Source organism: Trichosurus vulpecula, chromosome 9 (genome assembly GCF_011100635.1).
Source record: "Trichosurus vulpecula isolate mTriVul1 chromosome 9, mTriVul1.pri, whole genome shotgun sequence".
NCBI lineage: Eukaryota > Metazoa > Chordata > Mammalia > Diprotodontia > Phalangeridae > Trichosurus > Trichosurus vulpecula.
In genome coordinates this window covers 171,044,916-171,061,792 of record NC_050581.1, presented here as the reverse complement: position 1 = coordinate 171,061,792, position 16,877 = coordinate 171,044,916, and the positions used below count along the sequence as shown (strand labels likewise).

Sequence of the window (16,877 nt, the reverse complement as noted above, 5' to 3'; positions counted from 1 at the left end):
GTGAGGAAGGGTTTTATTCCCAATTAGGGAATTGTAAAAGTATAAGCAGGTAGGTGGAGGTGAAATTGTGGAGGGTTGGCCCTTGGAACTTGAGGTAAGCACTACAAAAGCAGGTCCTGCTTTGATTTGGTTTGTATATGCCAAAGCATCTGCCACAGTTCCTGGAATAAAGCAGGAACCTAACTGACTTGAAAACTTACCAAACCAACTGAACCCACCAATGATTAAAAAGGCTGGTCCTATTTCTGAGGTCTTGAAGAACAAACTGAGTAAAAAACATGCTATTTAACATTAATGGATCTGAAAAAAAAATACTACAGCAGGGAGTAACCTTGCTTCTGTGGGTAATGCCAAATAGAAACTGAGGATCTGCTGCTATTCGGAGTATCCTAAAGTGCTATAACAACTTTTTTTGATGCAACCAAATGAGGGGACAACAGGACAATTAAGTAGGATGAAGGGCAAATGTTGGGCAAACGGAATTCCTTTCAAAGGAAGAAGCTTGACTACACTTCTATCATCTAGTTACTGACAAGTCAAAAAATAAGCATAAAAGTCCCTTAGGTAAAAATAGGAAAAAAAAGTATTTTTTAGTAAACTATCCTGCCACTGGATAGGCCATAATATGAAAGTCCACATGTTCCGCTGGGTTTGAATCACTGATAACAAATGGTTTAAAATGAAGAGACAGACATATGGCTACTAATCCTGACCTACATCTAGTATTCTATTACTTAGGGAGGAATAAATTAACCACTCATGAAAGTTCCATACAACAGACATGGTCACCAGATATCCCTGGAACCATGACGTTAAAAGAATTGGGAGTTTGCAGGGGCATGTGTATTTTTTTCACAAGGAAGACAAAATTTATGCAAAATACCATACTTCTACATTTTATAATTAATTTCCAGATGCTCCAGCTATACCTATGCTATACCTATTTTAATAATTTCTGATTTATAAGATGGTATCTATAATAAAATTTTCTATTTTTCAATAAATGAAAAGAAGGCAGTTTCAATCCAGCAACAGAATGTCACACAATATAGGCCTGTCAGGCACCAATTTTTACTTCTAACATGTAAGTTAAAGGATAAGGAATTTATAATGCTGCCTGTGAAGGAAACCACTTTTCATATACAAATGTGATCTTTTTTTTTTCAAAGGGTAATACAACAGTACATTTACATAAACTAATCCAAACAATCTATGTATTTGACAATGGCAAACCTCACACAGACTGCCTATTGTTGGTTTACATCTTGGAGTTCTTTATGTTGGCTTGTAACACTGCTCTGGCTGTCAAAGGCTTGACTTGGACTCTAAATAAATGGTTATAGAAGTGCTGTGCAGCGATATTGGACTTCTTTGCAAAAGAAAACCTGCTGTGTATGAATTCAAAAGCTATTAATTTTTCAGTCAAAAATATTCGTGCCTATTTCTTTTAATAAAGAAACACTGTGCTGAGCAACTGGGAGATAATGTTGACTAGTGGTACAGAATTTTCAATAGAGCAGTTAAAAATAAATTTAGTAGGAGGTCCCCATCAAAGCTATAATTTTCTAGAATGTAAAACATTTTTTTTTAATACCAATCAAGACAAACCTTCTTTCCCTGTTCATTTTTTTTTCAGCTGCCATTCCCTGTTTATTGGCGGCTTACCACTAGTCTTCATGGCGACACCAACTGGTATTTTTGTAGCCGATTTCATTAAAGTAGGCTTGCATATGGTGCTGCCTGCCAATACTCTCAACTGATCACTAGTTGAGCAATACGTGACTCTTTGCAATTACTTCTCCTTAAGTTTTAAATCCCTCTTCCTAAGGGAGCACTGATGCTTGCAAAGGCCCCTGTGCCTAGTGTTTGGAGACCCAAGCCTTATTCTACCATTGTTATTTTTAATCCACCTGGAAAGGTACAAGCTAAATCTTATTCTCTCTTCCATGTTGCTAGGTCCATATACACAAGCCCATCACAGAAGGAAACATTCACCTGCAGGCTAGAATGATTTGAAGATTTTCAGATAGTTTCCTGGCAAGAAGTTTCCTTTGTGACTGGTTGAACTCATCTGACAAAAGGTCACCTAAGTAATTTCAGGGGTTTAATGAATTTGCTTCACTGGGTTCATGCCATTCCCAGGTTCCTTCCTAAAAGAAGAAGGTGTGTGACCAACAGAGTTGACTCTGGATTTCACAGTTCTGTCAAGTTGGGGAGCTGTTTTCTAGGAGCCTACGCATCACTTTTGCAGCCATTTATTATAGGATACATGGAAATGGAGAATTCTTTTCTAGTAAAAATGGATATGCGGAGTGTTTAATGATTTTATGTTCTATATCTCTGTAATGTGTTCTGTTTCAGACATTAATTTTGTCTGCCAACTGTATCTTGGCAGGCTACCATATTTGCTGGGTTAATAGTCTGACTCCGTTTTATTTCTATCACCATAAATCATACATATATGGGTGTGTGTTTGCTTTATTTATAGAAAAAAATCAGTCAAAACAGATAAACCAATACTTTGCCATTATGCTGCATCATTGCATATTGATTAAAATTGCTAGTACTAACTATAGATTGTCAACGCTCAATTAATTTTCACACAGTGACTCAAGGCAAAAATCAAATAAAGGCAGTGTACCTTTAAATCTGACAAATCTTAAAATCAAGAACCAAAGCACTCTCTCCATTTTGAATAATCAGTTAAAACTACTAGGAAATCTTAAAGAAATATACAAATTTGGGAAGCACAACCATTACAGTAATGATGTACAATATGAGATGAGGCCCAAGAAAGGGCCTTTCCTTAAGATAATGTCATTCAGGATTCAGGTCAACTACCTATCTGCTTCTACATGAAGGCTGATCACTACGAAGTACCTCTAAGCTTAATTCTCTTACATAGATTGCCCCCTAAGCCTGGAATGAATTCCCATTCTCACCTCCCACTCTTAGAATCTATAGTTTTCAGTGAGACTTGGGTCAAATGCTGTATCTTACACAGGATTTAACTGAGGCCCCCAGATACTAGGGCCCTCTGCCTACTCCAGAAATGGTCTTACAGGCTCAGAGAATCAGAGCTGGAAGCAGCAAGGGACCTTGGAATCCACTGAATTTGACCCTTATTTTAAAAATGAAGAAGTTAAGACTGGGACAAGTTAAACAACTTGCCCAAAGTCAAAGGGTCAGAATCAAGACTGGAATCCAGGTGCTTGGACTCCAGAGTCAGCACTCTTTCCACTGTCCCATGATGCTGTATTTATATGCATTTTGTACTTAACTGTGTAAAGTAAGTAAATACGCTCACTTTACCATCTCTCTCTCCCTCCTCCCTTCAGAAGATTTGTTTTTGTCTTTGCATCCTCAGCACCTAACTCAGAAACACAGTAAAACACGAAAATGCTTGTTGAATGAATGAAAAAAAAAATAAAGAACTCCTTAAAATCCACCCGAGTTTACATACGCTAGGCTATGTCAATTTCTTTCTTTCTTTGACACTTTTCTAAAGTGGGATATGATACTTCTTGGACAGAGAGGAGACCACAAAGGGAGGTTCTGAGGTTACCATCCCACATACTGGTACTTACAGGCTGAGGGGTGGCTTTGGGTTCAGTTGACTTCACATGGAGGTGGGTCATCATCGCTTGTAGGCGCTCTTTGTCTTTTGCAAGCTATAGGGAGGGTAGACAAGGAATGCTATTATTTTTATGAATAAAATGCATTACAACTTTAACATCCCAAATGATGCTTATTTCTAATTAAACTGTTGGCACCACAGCACATGACCAAACAGTTTTTATTGCTTAATTGTTTTGAAATCTATATGCCTATTGCCAAACTAAAACTAATTTGTGATGCCCAGTGTATTTCTCAATACAAAATGCATTAGGCTCTTAACTGGGGAGCTCTAGACCTGCTGGCACCAAGGGCTTCATTGTAGCTCTGACAGCTAGAAGACAACAGTGAATCATGTCTATTAACCAATCCTACTCAGGGAAAAGCCAAGGGAAAATGAGTTATGCAGCTAAATCTCATAAATTCTTTGTTGCAACAGTGAAACACAGACACACAGACACATACACCCAGACAAATGAACACAGTTTACGCAAAATTAACCTCAAATTTGTTACACACATCCTAAAACGGTAGTGGAGTACTAGGATATTCATAGAGTGTGAGGGCAAATATTTTCTGCTCTAGGAAACCACACTACAACTAACAACGGCACATAGAATGTCAGGTCTCCCTTTGGAATGAAGTTGGAAGAAGCTCATTTTGTCAAAATTCCAAGCCCCTCATAGACTTTCATCTAGTCAGGATGTAATTTTCTCCTAAAAGAAAAGGAATTTTTCAGCTCTCTGCAAATAGTAGGAGCTCACTAAATATTTGTTGAATGATTTCCCCCTCTCAGCCTAAGAACAGGCCTTGGGGGCAGATATGCTCCTAACTTATTTTGATAGGCCAAGAAAAGATCTGGCAAAAGGCGCTGGGGAAAATGGTAAGGTATCTTTTTTTACAAGAGAGAAAGTAAAAGTATTTGAAAAAAGATGATAAAGGAATAACTGAGGAAAAGGTAGGGCCCAAGCCTGGATCCAGTGAGCCATCCCTATGAAAATAGTCAAAAGAAGGGCAAGTTACTGATTTATTTTGAAAAGGGAACTCATATTCATTCTACTGCTTCTTGGTCTATAAGTGGAAGAAATGCTTCAAGGCTAGATGGGGCCTCAGTCTTCGGACAATGGATTTTTGTCCTGTTATATAATTAATCCTAAAATCATTTAAAATCAATTAAGAATGAGATTTTTAAATTAAATTGTTCTTTTAAGATGGGTCCTGAAGCAAAAGGGAGTAGAAGAGGGTTTTATCTTATTTTATCCTAACTGGGTGGCCCATTCCAATCCATATCACATTAGATTTTTTTTTCCCCCTTATAGTTCAGGGAGAAATAAAAAAAAAAAAGCCTTAGAGCCTTAGCATTTATCTTTCAACAAACAGGAAATGAAAGTGTTACCATATTAGGAACAACTTTATGTCACTCATGCTCTGTTCTCTAGCAAGTTACTGAACAGCCAAACGAAGAGATGTTCACAATACACAATCCTAAAGGAGTGTGAGGTTTCCAACAGTGATTCAGCGAGAACAATTAAAATGTCAGGAATGAAGGTCTTTCTGCAGGAGTACTTTGTTTTATATGTAAGTTTTTCTAGGTTTGGGACATAAATGTTTCCAAATAGCTAGGTTACCTAAGCATACATATTGGTCATTAAGTGGGAAATTCTGAGGCATAAAAATACTACTTAAAATGAGTTTATCTACGATACTGAAAAAAAAAATTCTTTAAAAATGAAGACTGTTAAAAAACAAAGAAAAAAACCAGAAGGGGAAAAGGATAGGGCCTAGATCTGTGATTTCATTGTTACAGGGAGTCTTACATGAGGAAACTCCATCTATCGACGGAGGTCAACCCCTTTTGTGTAACTCAGAGAGTTGTCTCTGACAATAAGAGATAAAGTGACTGGTCAAGCAAAGCTCATACAGCCAGTATGTGTCTGAGGGAAGACTCGAATCTGAGTGTCCCTGGCTTCAAGGCCAGTCTTTATCTGCTACATCATACTGTCTCTTATATTTACTAGAGCAAATTTTAAGCCAAAATCTGGGCTTAATTAGGAAGATTGAATGTATTTGATATGTATATATCAAATGTATATGTATATGTACATATAATGTAATGGATAAAAATCTCTGGCTTTCTCCAAGTTTCAGCTAAAATGCCAACTTCTACAAGAAATCTTTCCCAGCCCCCCTTGCAGCGAGGGCCATCCCCCTGATATTACCTCCAAATTATCTTGTATACATCTTAGTTGGACATAATTGTTTGTACGTTGTCTCTCCTGTTAGATTGTGAACCTTTTGAAGGCACGGACTGCTTTTGCCTGTGTCCATATCCACAGTGCCCGGCATATAGTAAGTGCGTAAAAAAAGCTTTTTGATTTGATAACATATTGCACCCTGAAGACAACGACTGTTTTTCATTTTGGCTTTATATCCCCAGCGCAAGTGGTAGCCACTTCAGTAAAAGTTTGTTTGAGTAACACTTCATATTCTGATTAGAGTTGGATCATATTAGCTTAGGAATCATGGTTGAAAAGTGGTAAAACTAGGCTAAGTGAAAATGTAGTGCTATTGTTTAGGTCCATATTCAAAATCAAAGCTGTAATTAGGTAGGTGCCTAGGGCTGTTCCAGGATGGGAAATTTAGAAGGTGAAAACTCCATTGGTTTGAAGGTGCTTCCTACCCTACCCATTCTTATTAGGGTCAACAGTGGCATAGAAGGGACCTCATACTGGGAGGTACTTACTTTCCTTACACCTCCAGTGAGTTTACACTGCAAGTCTCAATGCCATTCCAACCAACCATTGCTCCAGGTACAGAAACTGCTAGACAGCTCTATTAACATCCCTAAACCTATATCATAGGGAACATGTTCCCTTGGCTGGCCTTCCCTAATAATTCTCAATTTTAGTGCTTTCCCTTTCCTATTTCCTATTTATTCTGTATATAGTTTGCTTTAGATATAGTTGTTTGCTTGTTGTCTCCCCCATTAGATTGTAAACTCCTTGAGGGCAGGCCCTGTCTTTTGCCTCTTTTTGTATCCCCGTTGCCTGGCACATGCTGGGTACTTAATACATGTTCAGGGAATTGAAAAGGAATTGGATTGTTCTATTTGCAGATAGTTTCACCCTGATTTTGCCTCTTCCTTTCTATTTTAGTCATTTAATTGGCCCATATTTCTTCTGGGCAAGAGAAGAAAGTGCAACACATTAATGGATACTCTTAATGCCTGGGAGTTTTGGGGAGGGGTGGTGGTGGTGGTGGTAAACTATTTCACAAAGTTGGTTTAAATGAAAGTTCCTTTATATTCTGGGAGTTTGCTCCTGAATTTTAATTATCAATGCCCTCCTTATCTCATATGCTTTACAAGTTCTAAAGGACAAACCAGCATGGCACGGCGGGAAGAAGACTGGATCAAGGAACCAGAGTATGAGGCCCCAGCCAGTCACTTAATGACGATTTGGAGCTATCAGCTTGGCATCTCAGAGCCTTCCTTTTCCATCCATAGAATGGGCACAATACCTACATTTGTGACCTGTCTCAAGAACTTATTATAAAGAAAGCGTGCTCTGTAAATGAAAGAACTTGAAAATGGGATCTGCTCTTCTTTGGTATTGCAAGGCTTCTCTGTTGCATTACTTATTGATTATTGGTAATAATATTATTAAATGCACAATACTGGTATAAGCTCCACCCATGCTATCAGTACAGCAACTTGTCCCTACATGTGTGTGAGCATGTGTTTGCACACACACACACACACACACACACACACACACTCCACTGGGAAAGTGCTTTAAAAATTTTCAATGATTTCTATGCATTTATTTCATTGGATCCCCACAATGAAATAAACTAAACACCTCTACTCTTTTACTATGTTTGCAATCATTAGAGTAAGAGAATATGAACAACATCTTTAATAAATATATTTGAGTACTTTCAGAAACCCAAATTCCCACAAAAAGAGGACAAGAAAAGATTCAATGAACACATAATACACTTGGCCCTAGTCAACTTTTAATGGAGGGATTTTTGCAAAAGAATTTAAATGTGAAGGTGCCATTTCTAGTCAAAAGTATACTGAGCATGGGGTATTAAAAGAACACTGACAGAGTTTACAAAAAGCATGACATGGTGAAAACCTTCTTGACTGGACTACCGTTTCACTAACTAAATGCTTCGTTCTCAGCTCTGCCTCACAATGTCCTGTCTCCTTTGGGCGCCATTCTCCTCTTTGAAGTCTTTCTTGTTCCTCTCACCCAGATGTTGGTACTTCCTCCTTATCCTCTGCTTAGCTGTGAAAATGCTCTATTTCTGTGGTAGAATATAAGTGCCGTGAAGGCAGGGACCATGTCATTTTTATCTTTATATCACCAATATCTGGCATGAAGTCTTCATCAAATCTATTGTTAAACGGAACTGTCATTATAGGAGGCACCTTCTCATGAAGAAATCATTGAAGATGAAAGTCAAAGCCTGGTAAAGATGGCAGACTACTCGACAGCTTCACAAACAAGCAAATGGGATGCTCTTGGCAGAGAAAGGAGAACATGACACTCTCAGAACCGGTCCACGAATCAGTTCTCCTGCCTGCTCTGATTTCTTTTAGGTCCTCAGCACAGGCAAGGGCTTGTGTTCCTTGGCTTAGCTAGTTCATCCTCCTTTATCATTAGGGCCTAAAATTGGATTTCAGCTGTATTGACTAAGTTAAGCAGTGGAGAAAAGCTGGCACTGATGTGACCATACTGATCATCTTTCTTTGCAGGAGAGAGGGCTCTATCACTATCTTCAAAGCTAAAAACTGAGGAATTAAAAACCCATTTTTTAGTAGGAAAAATGTGGGCCAGGCTCATTTAACTAAGTCATTTTATATGTGGTCACATGGACTATACTCTAAGTCCAATTTGGCTGCTATCACTTATGGGGTAGGGTACATTTAAATGAATGAAGATTTCTGTCGTATCGAATGAGCAGAGTAGGTGAACATGGGTTTTATAGGCAGAAGATCACTTATTTCATTTTATAGAATTTTAGAGCTAGAAGAGAGCCATTTGAAAGGGAAGGAGAGGCTTAAAAAAAGCTGTGACTTGCTCATGGTTAGCTGCACATTAGGTAGATGATTTGTACCTAAGCCTAGCTCTCAACTTCTGGTCCAATATTCTTTCAACTACACCAGCCTGTTTTCTAGGGAATTAAAATGCATGTGGAAAATAATAGTTTGTGGCTTTTAAAATTGTGCTGAATGTCCAAATACATTAATCCATTTGAAGGTAATATATACGAGGAAGGTAAACAGAGGTCTCTAAGGACAGAATACTAGGGCAACAACATAATCTGAAATAAATGAGGGGAATTCATTTGTCAAAGTGAATATTTACCAAACATTTATTTTTGACTAGTCAATAAAACTAACAATTAAAAAAAATTATCTCCCACACTTAGCCACAATGAATACTTTAAAATAACTTCTTTAAGCCCTTCTATAATGCTCAGGTATTGGACAACACAGGATTCATTTCCCACCAATCTAAATTTTTCCTTACTTTTATTGTATTCCGTCACCATCTTAACATTCCTTAAATGTTATTATTAAAGATTCTCTTGACATTTAAAGCAGACACACACTAATACTCAGTCATAGTCTAGGAATTCTAATGCTCATGTAGTTAGACAGCATTTTAAATTATGAAAAATAAAGTCTCTTGGTTTTTAAATGCAAGACATGGGAGTGAAAAATCCCAAGAATTTTCCCCCCTCTTTCTCTCCCCAGTCTTTGGTCACAAAGCAGTTGCAATCTAAAGGCAGAGTGCTATTAGCACCTCCCCATCATTCACTGGAGATCACTCAGAAGAAGTCATAGGGGCTTGGCAGGCCACTGATGTGAGGAAGCTCTCATCAACATTGCCCCAAATGGGGTTACAGAGGTCTAAAAATGGATACTATTAGTGGTATTGTCAGAAATGGGTTTGATTACAAACAGCATCGTTTAAGGAAGAAGTTATTTTATGTAAAATAAGTACAGTAATTGGTCTGTGATGATTTTAATGCCTCATTTTGCCATCAGAACATGTATCATTTTCTCCTTGCTGATACTTCCCTCTAGCCTACAATTCTTAATGTCAAGATAGTCAGGAAGACCTTATCCACAAGTCTATTTCTGGCCCTTTAAAGTGGATAGAACACTAAGTTTCTAAGACCCTAGGTTAGCCATTTAATCATCATGGAAGCAGAAATATAGGGAGGGTGGCAGATACTATATAGTACCTCCACAAGCTGCTGCTAGGATCAGTTTATAAACTCTTCCACATTCACTCAAGACAAAAGGGAAAACCATGAGGTTGTACCTTCCTCCTATTTACTGAGGAGTCATCTAGCATAACGGGTCCTTGACTTTCTGTCTCTCATGGGCATAACTCTGTTGAGACCGTAACGTGCCTCGATTGTTAACACGTATGTATATGTACGTGTATTTGTATGTGTATACGTATGTATACGTGCGTATGACCTTCAAAAAGAACTGGAAGAAAATGATAATAACTAGACGCAGTCATGATTTAAGAATGACAGTGTGGTCACGATGTAGATTAAATTGAATTAATAATAATAACGATGATCATGATGACTAGTATTTATTTAGTACCTTATATTTTGCAAAGAACTTTACAAATGTTATCTCATTTGATCCTTACAACAATCCTGTGATGTAGGTGCTTTACTATTCCCATTTTATAGACAAGAAAACTGAGATATAGGGGCAGCTAGATGGTGCAGTGAGTAGAGCACCGGCCCTTAAGTCAGGAGGACCTGAGTTCAAATCTGGCCTCAGACACTTGACACACTTACTAGCTGTGTGACCTTGGGCAAGTCACATAACCCCAATTGCCCTGCCTTCCCCTCTGCAAAAAGGAAAAAAAAAAAAAAAGAAAACTGAGATATATAGAGGTTAACTGACTTGCCCAGGGTCACTTAGCTAATAACTGTTGGAGGTTGGATTTGAACTCATGATATTTAACTCCTGGTTTAGCACCTCTCTCCACTGAGCCACTTAGCTATCTAATTCTATTATTAGTAATCAGGAAATACAGCTATGTCGCTGCATTTTGAGCTCTGTTTTCCATTTTGCAGGTCCCTTATTTATTAAATAGGGTTAATGCTCCCTTTCCCCTAATAGTAACAAAAGTAGTCTTTGTTGACACTGTTTTAGCATTGTTGGTAAATAATTTGCAGAGGAGAGCTAGAGGCCCATTTTAGAAACAGCAAGTGAAGGCCATTTGAATTTGTATTAGAGTTTTTTTCCAAGGAAAGTGGATTGGCAAATGGACCATTCATTTGAGCTCTTAAGTCCATCTTTTTGTTTTTTTAAGGTAATACCCAAATTAAAAGTATTTTAAGGACAGTCATTTAGGAGAGGGATTAAACCCCCAGGGCATACCTGGGAACAATGGTGAAAGGTGGAGAAGAAGCCATTTAGGCTGAATAGAAGGAGATCACTTCCTAACAGCTATAGTTATCCAAAGAGAAAATGGGCTGCCTCCAAGAGGGTGAATTCTCCCCCAGTGGAGAAATTCCAAAAAGGCTCCCAGAAAGGGACGTGTGGGAGACAATCCTTGTTCAGGTCTGGGGCTGACAAGATGGCTGCTACTCACTGCCTGCCCTGAGATTCTTCGAAATCAGTAACTGATCTCCGTCTAATCACATGGAAACCTTCAGAGCGAAAGAGCTTAGTGATTCCCTAAAGAAAAGCTTCAATATTCCTAGCTACTGCCTAAGGATTTCTCTTTCTCCCTTAATGCAATTATTCCAAACCTTTTAGGATTTTGCCATACACTTGTCTTAAAAGTTTTTGGCCACATAAGAATTTTTCAGATTCTGATCATTTCAGTTAATTTTATTGTGCTCCTGGAGAAGCTTTGTTATGCAAGTCTGGCATTTGCAGTGTGAGGCTAACCTTGGGACAGAGCAACACATCTGATCACCGGACAGTAAACAAGAGGATACAAACAGAGAACAGAGAAATACAAAATCTGGTGACAATTTTGGCCACTACCTGGATCCCAACGCCACACCACTGACAGGTCACCACTTGACCAAGTACTCACTATGGAACCAAATCCTTTCAACTCTTTGTCCAACAACTTCCACTGGAGTTGGTGAAGCAAAAGGTTTCTACAATTTCAAACACTTCCCACCCCCCCCCCCCACCTCCCAGCTAAGTACTTAGCATTTTTCCCATCCCCTCAGCCCACTTTCTGCTCAACTATGTGTGAGGAGGGCAGAGGAAAAACTGCCAGATTATCAGGTGTTCTCTGGCTTTTTCTTTGAGGTTTTTTAAATGCCTATCTTCTGTTTTCCATATCTGGTCTCTACTCATGTGCAAAATGGGGGTAGTAGGCCATGAATGACAAGGGTGGTCTTAAATAGTAACAATAGAGACTAGTCACTCTGGAAATTCTACATGTTCTTTAAATAGATTCACTGTTAAAAGGCTTTGATGAAGATAAAATCGTTTATCAGTATGAGAAGGAAATAACTCACAAAAGGATGTAATTCTTGGAGAGAAGGCAGAATCACCTCAGGCTGGAGGAAGGTAGAGTAGCTCTGAAGTAAGGCCCGTGTCCTGAACTTATATTCTCTATGTATATGTATTTGTGGTTATTTCCTTTCATGCTTTTCTCTATAAGAAAATATTCTATAAATACTCTTAAATACTTCCCATCTGCTAACTTCCTAACCCTGACTTCCTCTTACAGAATCTCAAAACTTTTAATCTGGAAAGACCAGCAGAGATCACCTAGTCCAACAGCTTCTTTGGTGCTAATGATTATGGCTCTGTAATTTCGTCATGGGGGTGGGGTAAAGGGTTAGTAAGGAGAATCTAGTTTTTGGAGTTGCTGGACTAAGAAATTCACGAGTTTCTGGCCAGACCGGTGAAGAACTCTTGTGCGTTCATCTAGACAAGACTTGGATAACAAGGGAGCAGCCCATTTCCAGGGCATATCCTGAGCCATCCTAGCTTAGGAGAACCTTCCATACCTCGATACAGACTTTAGGTCACAATGACCTCAGAGGAGGGTCAATGAGAAAACTGAGACCTAGAAAGGTGAAATGATTTTCCTTAAATGATAGTTAAATTGTGAAAGAACCTAGACTAGATGAAACTTCTCTTTTCCACATACCAGACCTGGGAGCTTAAGGAATTATTTATCCAATGGGTTACCATATAGTTTCCATTTCTTCTTTTTTTTTTTTGTCTTCTATCACCTGAATGTACCTTTTTAGGGTATTCACCAGTGTTACAAAAAACCCACTAGAACCATACCATCCACTACCATCTGTGAATCACACGTTATTTCAAAGCTCCTGGCTACTTGGCTCTTCTGGTCCTACCTGCTTTGGTCAATAATTAAACTAGTTCTAGGCCTTCTCTTTTGTTCATTTCTTTTGTGTTTTCAGAGATAGGGAAACTACCTGAATCCAGAAAATGCATCTCATTTACCTTGATCCTCTTCACTTCCCCAAACAGCTCAGAATGAAGTAGTCAATATGTAAAAGTTTTTAGTGTCACAGAGTTGCTAAAGATAGGTGCCAACAGTCATGATGACTAGGCGTGCCTCCTAGTTCCTAGTACAATATATGGCAGCCCAAGAGGATGGAAGGGAGATAATCGTAGGGGGAAGCAAAGAGAGCGCTAGTAATATTCAGAAGACTAGTAATGAATGAAATATAAGAGCAGCCAGGGTACTTTATTCCACTCGTAAGTGAATTAAGAAAAAAAGACATTCCTATTAGTACAATGGTTTACTTTTCTGATCTACTTGACATCACTATATGATGCAGAATTGCTCAAATTTATATAAAGATTTTACAATTTTTCCTGTTCTACAGAAATCGAGCCCATCAGAATTAGTCCCACTTTTTCATAAATATAACGAAGTCTTTTTAGTTTAAATACTAATGCAAGACACTTCTTTGAAACATTACAAAACGTATCCACAATGGTGAATTTAATGGCCACAGAAATCAAAGCATCAGCTCACCAAAAGTTTCTATCTGTAGGGTGTAAAATCACTGTGGTCACTACTGTCCTCAAGGCCTGGAATTCTTTCCACCTTTATCTCAGGCTCCTGACTTCACAGGCTTCATTTACATCTTGGCTAAAATCCTACCTTCCACAAGAATTTCTCCATTAATGCCAGTGTTTTCTCTCTGTTTATTAGCTCTAGTCAGTCAGTCAATTGATCTTTTCCAGATTGTTTGTATATAGATGTTTTCATGTTGTCTCTTCGATTAGACTAGGAGCTCCTTTTAAGCAGAGACTGTCACTTGCTTTTCTTTGTATCCCCAACACTTAACCCAGTGCCTGGCAAATATGAGGTGCTTAATAAATGCTGTTTGATGGCATGACTAGAAGTTAGTGCTTAGGAACACAAAGGATCATAGTGTGACTAACTGAAATCCTAACATAATCCCCAATTCCTCAATTTTAACCAATAGTTTCAGACAAGTAACAGAGATGGTCTCCTAATAATGTTCTATCTCTTGTCTTATACCCATTTTAAAACCGATTAAATGGTAAACTACTCTAAAAGGGGTGAGGAAGAGAAACCAGAACAACAAGGAACCAGGACAATCCACAAACCAGATAATCAGTGCTTCTACTATAAAAGGTTAAAAGAATGTCATGTTGGTGATATGAAATGCTTCTGTGAACCATAACAATCTGTATACCAATTGAAGTATGAGCCAAGTATCAACTAATCCATATTATTAACTAAATGTAGGATAATTATGAGGTAATAAACACTAAAATCAAGAGCAGACAAGTAGTATTTCTATAAAAATGGAAACAAACAGTCCCAATCTTCTGCAAATCCAAGTTGCTTTAATTAAATTGTATCAGCATAAGCTGGTGAAAGATAATTCATTCATTTCAATCTCCCAACAAATCTTGAGTTTTGGGGTGTTTTTTTTAATAGTCAAGAAATGTATTAGAATAAGATTTCACAAAACAGTTTGGATAAGATTTTAATATTTTACTATTGGGCCTTTAGTTTTAATATATACCTGATACTGCATTAAGTTTAGACACTGTTCTGAGTGACGCTACAATCTTAACTGGCTCAGAAAACATAAAAATTTGGCAAATACTTAAGCCAAGTCAGTCACTCTAAGATAAGTTGATAACCAATTTTAAAATCCCTTTCTGTCTTGAAGAGTCACAACAAAAAAGTTTAAGTGTGTTTTTTTGCTGATTTTTCTCTGCAACTATTTGAAGCTGTAAATGACTTAACTCAGTAAAATTCCAAATGTAATTATCTTCTGTACTTAGCCCTGGGCTTTCCATATATCTCCGCACTGCTGTCTTGCATACAAAATAGGCTTTTCGATGGCTGCTGGTAACTATAGAATGTACAACATTGTTTTAATTTCCCCTCCTCTGCTAACCTTTTGCCTACACACATGCGAAAGTGTGCATAAACACACACACACATACACACACACAGACACACACACAACTATTCCCAAGCTCCAATTTCTACCCAGATCAGGCCTGTGGTAGGCAGTTTGAGAATCAGCTAGTGAGAGAAAAGAAGCTCCTCCTAGCTGACCGCAGATAATCCAGAAAATGGATAACTGAGAGATGGTTGCATACATATAAATATACTTAAAAGTTAATACTGCAGCTTAGAAAATAAAAATGATAGTAAATGTTCTCAAGGGTTTTAAAAATCACAACAATAGGTGTTGAAATTTCCTGTTCCAATCAATAATGAATGGACCAGAACTCATTACAGCGTTGTAAAGATTTGGAATTTGATTAATATTGAGGTAATATTAAAATAAATGTTATTTTACCTGGAGTTCTAATTGCTGTACAACCTGCATCTGTACTCTACATTGAGCTGTACTTCTATCGTCCAGCGCATGCTCATTGTTGAGATGTCTGCAACAATACATAGAAAATCAGTAAGTGAGATGGACAAACAGAAAGGCAAATCATCAGGAGGAGGCATCATCAAACTGTTGCTTCTCTGGCCCGTGCCCCAATCCCTTTACTGGTGCATGGCCTGCCCTGCCGGTGACCACCACTGACCACTCTCTGCTTGCCTAGTTTACTGTGTTACAACTTACTGATATAAACTTCCTTGAAAGAAAAATCCTACTGAGCATTTACCCTGTTGAAAGGAAAATTAGGGAGGAAGTAGGGGCCACACTTTAAGACTACTTGGGTCGTTAGGTACACTCTGGGCTAGAGTAAAAAAAAAATGCAGATTAATTGTATATGGGAGACCAGTTACATAAATTTGCCTCTAAGGAACAGTCAGAGAATTAATGGGTCACATTTTAATTATGTATACATTTTAATATACAAAAGTGAATGTAAAGAAAAATTTGCCTAAGAAAGGGAAATACATTTTAAACACATGGTATATGAAACATGAATGAACATATGCAGAAAAAAATTATATCATTAAAGAAAAACAAAGTATGATTTTGGGAAAAAAGAAAACAAAAACAAAAAACAAGTCCCTGTTTGAACTCTAACAAAAATTTAGCACATCTCCCAAACCTAGTTCATTTCGACATTTTCTTATATGAGTGCAGTCAAATCTTAATTATTCAGGGGCTGGTTAACCAGGTTAAGAATATTTGGGCCTCATGTGGCTACTTCTCTGATTATGCCTACCTCCTTCCTGGCCATTTCCCTATTCATTAGAATCTCCAACAGAGAAAAAGTAACAAAGCAAAACTCAAATTAGTCCATTTTTACTATCAGCAGTGACTCTGACATAAGGTTTGGTGAAGGAAGATTGAAAATTAGCGGCTAAAATAACATTTGTGGATTCAGTAGATTCCATATACTGATGCTGCCCCATTACCTCATCATTATGGATAATCAAAAGTGAATTACAAAATGAGCTATTTGTATGTCTACCATAACAAACAGGAAGGTAGGAAGGCTTGTCCTTGTTATACACTGGCTGTGTGACCCAGGGCAAGTCATTAGTCTCAGTGTTTCAGGCAATTCTCTGACTACAGATAACAAAGAAGTTGCTGACTTGCATTGGTGGAAGTTTCCCACTCCAGGGAATTCCTATATAAATGAAACCACAGGCCTAGTCTCTCTCCCCATAAATAAGATTATCAATGCATTTTAGACTCAAACTTACTATTGGAATTTTAAAATAAAACAATGATGTGAGGAAGATATGAGCAGGGGGTCCTGAGGAATAGAACTGATAGGATTTGAGAACTATCCT

The 16,877-nt window shown here is 38.0% G+C and overlaps 1 protein-coding gene across 9 annotated transcripts in view; it reads right to left on the bottom strand.

Moving 5' to 3' along the window:
• FOXP1 (forkhead box P1) overlaps positions 1-16,877 on the bottom strand; it is a 684,912-nt gene that overhangs the window by 29,613 nt on the left and 638,422 nt on the right. For all 9 annotated transcript variants that reach the window (XM_036737503.1, XM_036737504.1, XM_036737498.1 and 6 more), the window contains 2 exons: positions 15,472-15,559; positions 3,588-3,671 (listed from right to left, as the gene is read on the bottom strand). In XM_036737503.1, coding sequence (XP_036593398.1) covers positions 3,588-3,671; positions 15,472-15,559 — 172 coding nt within the window. The remainder of the gene's footprint in view (positions 1-3,587; positions 3,672-15,471; positions 15,560-16,877) is intronic.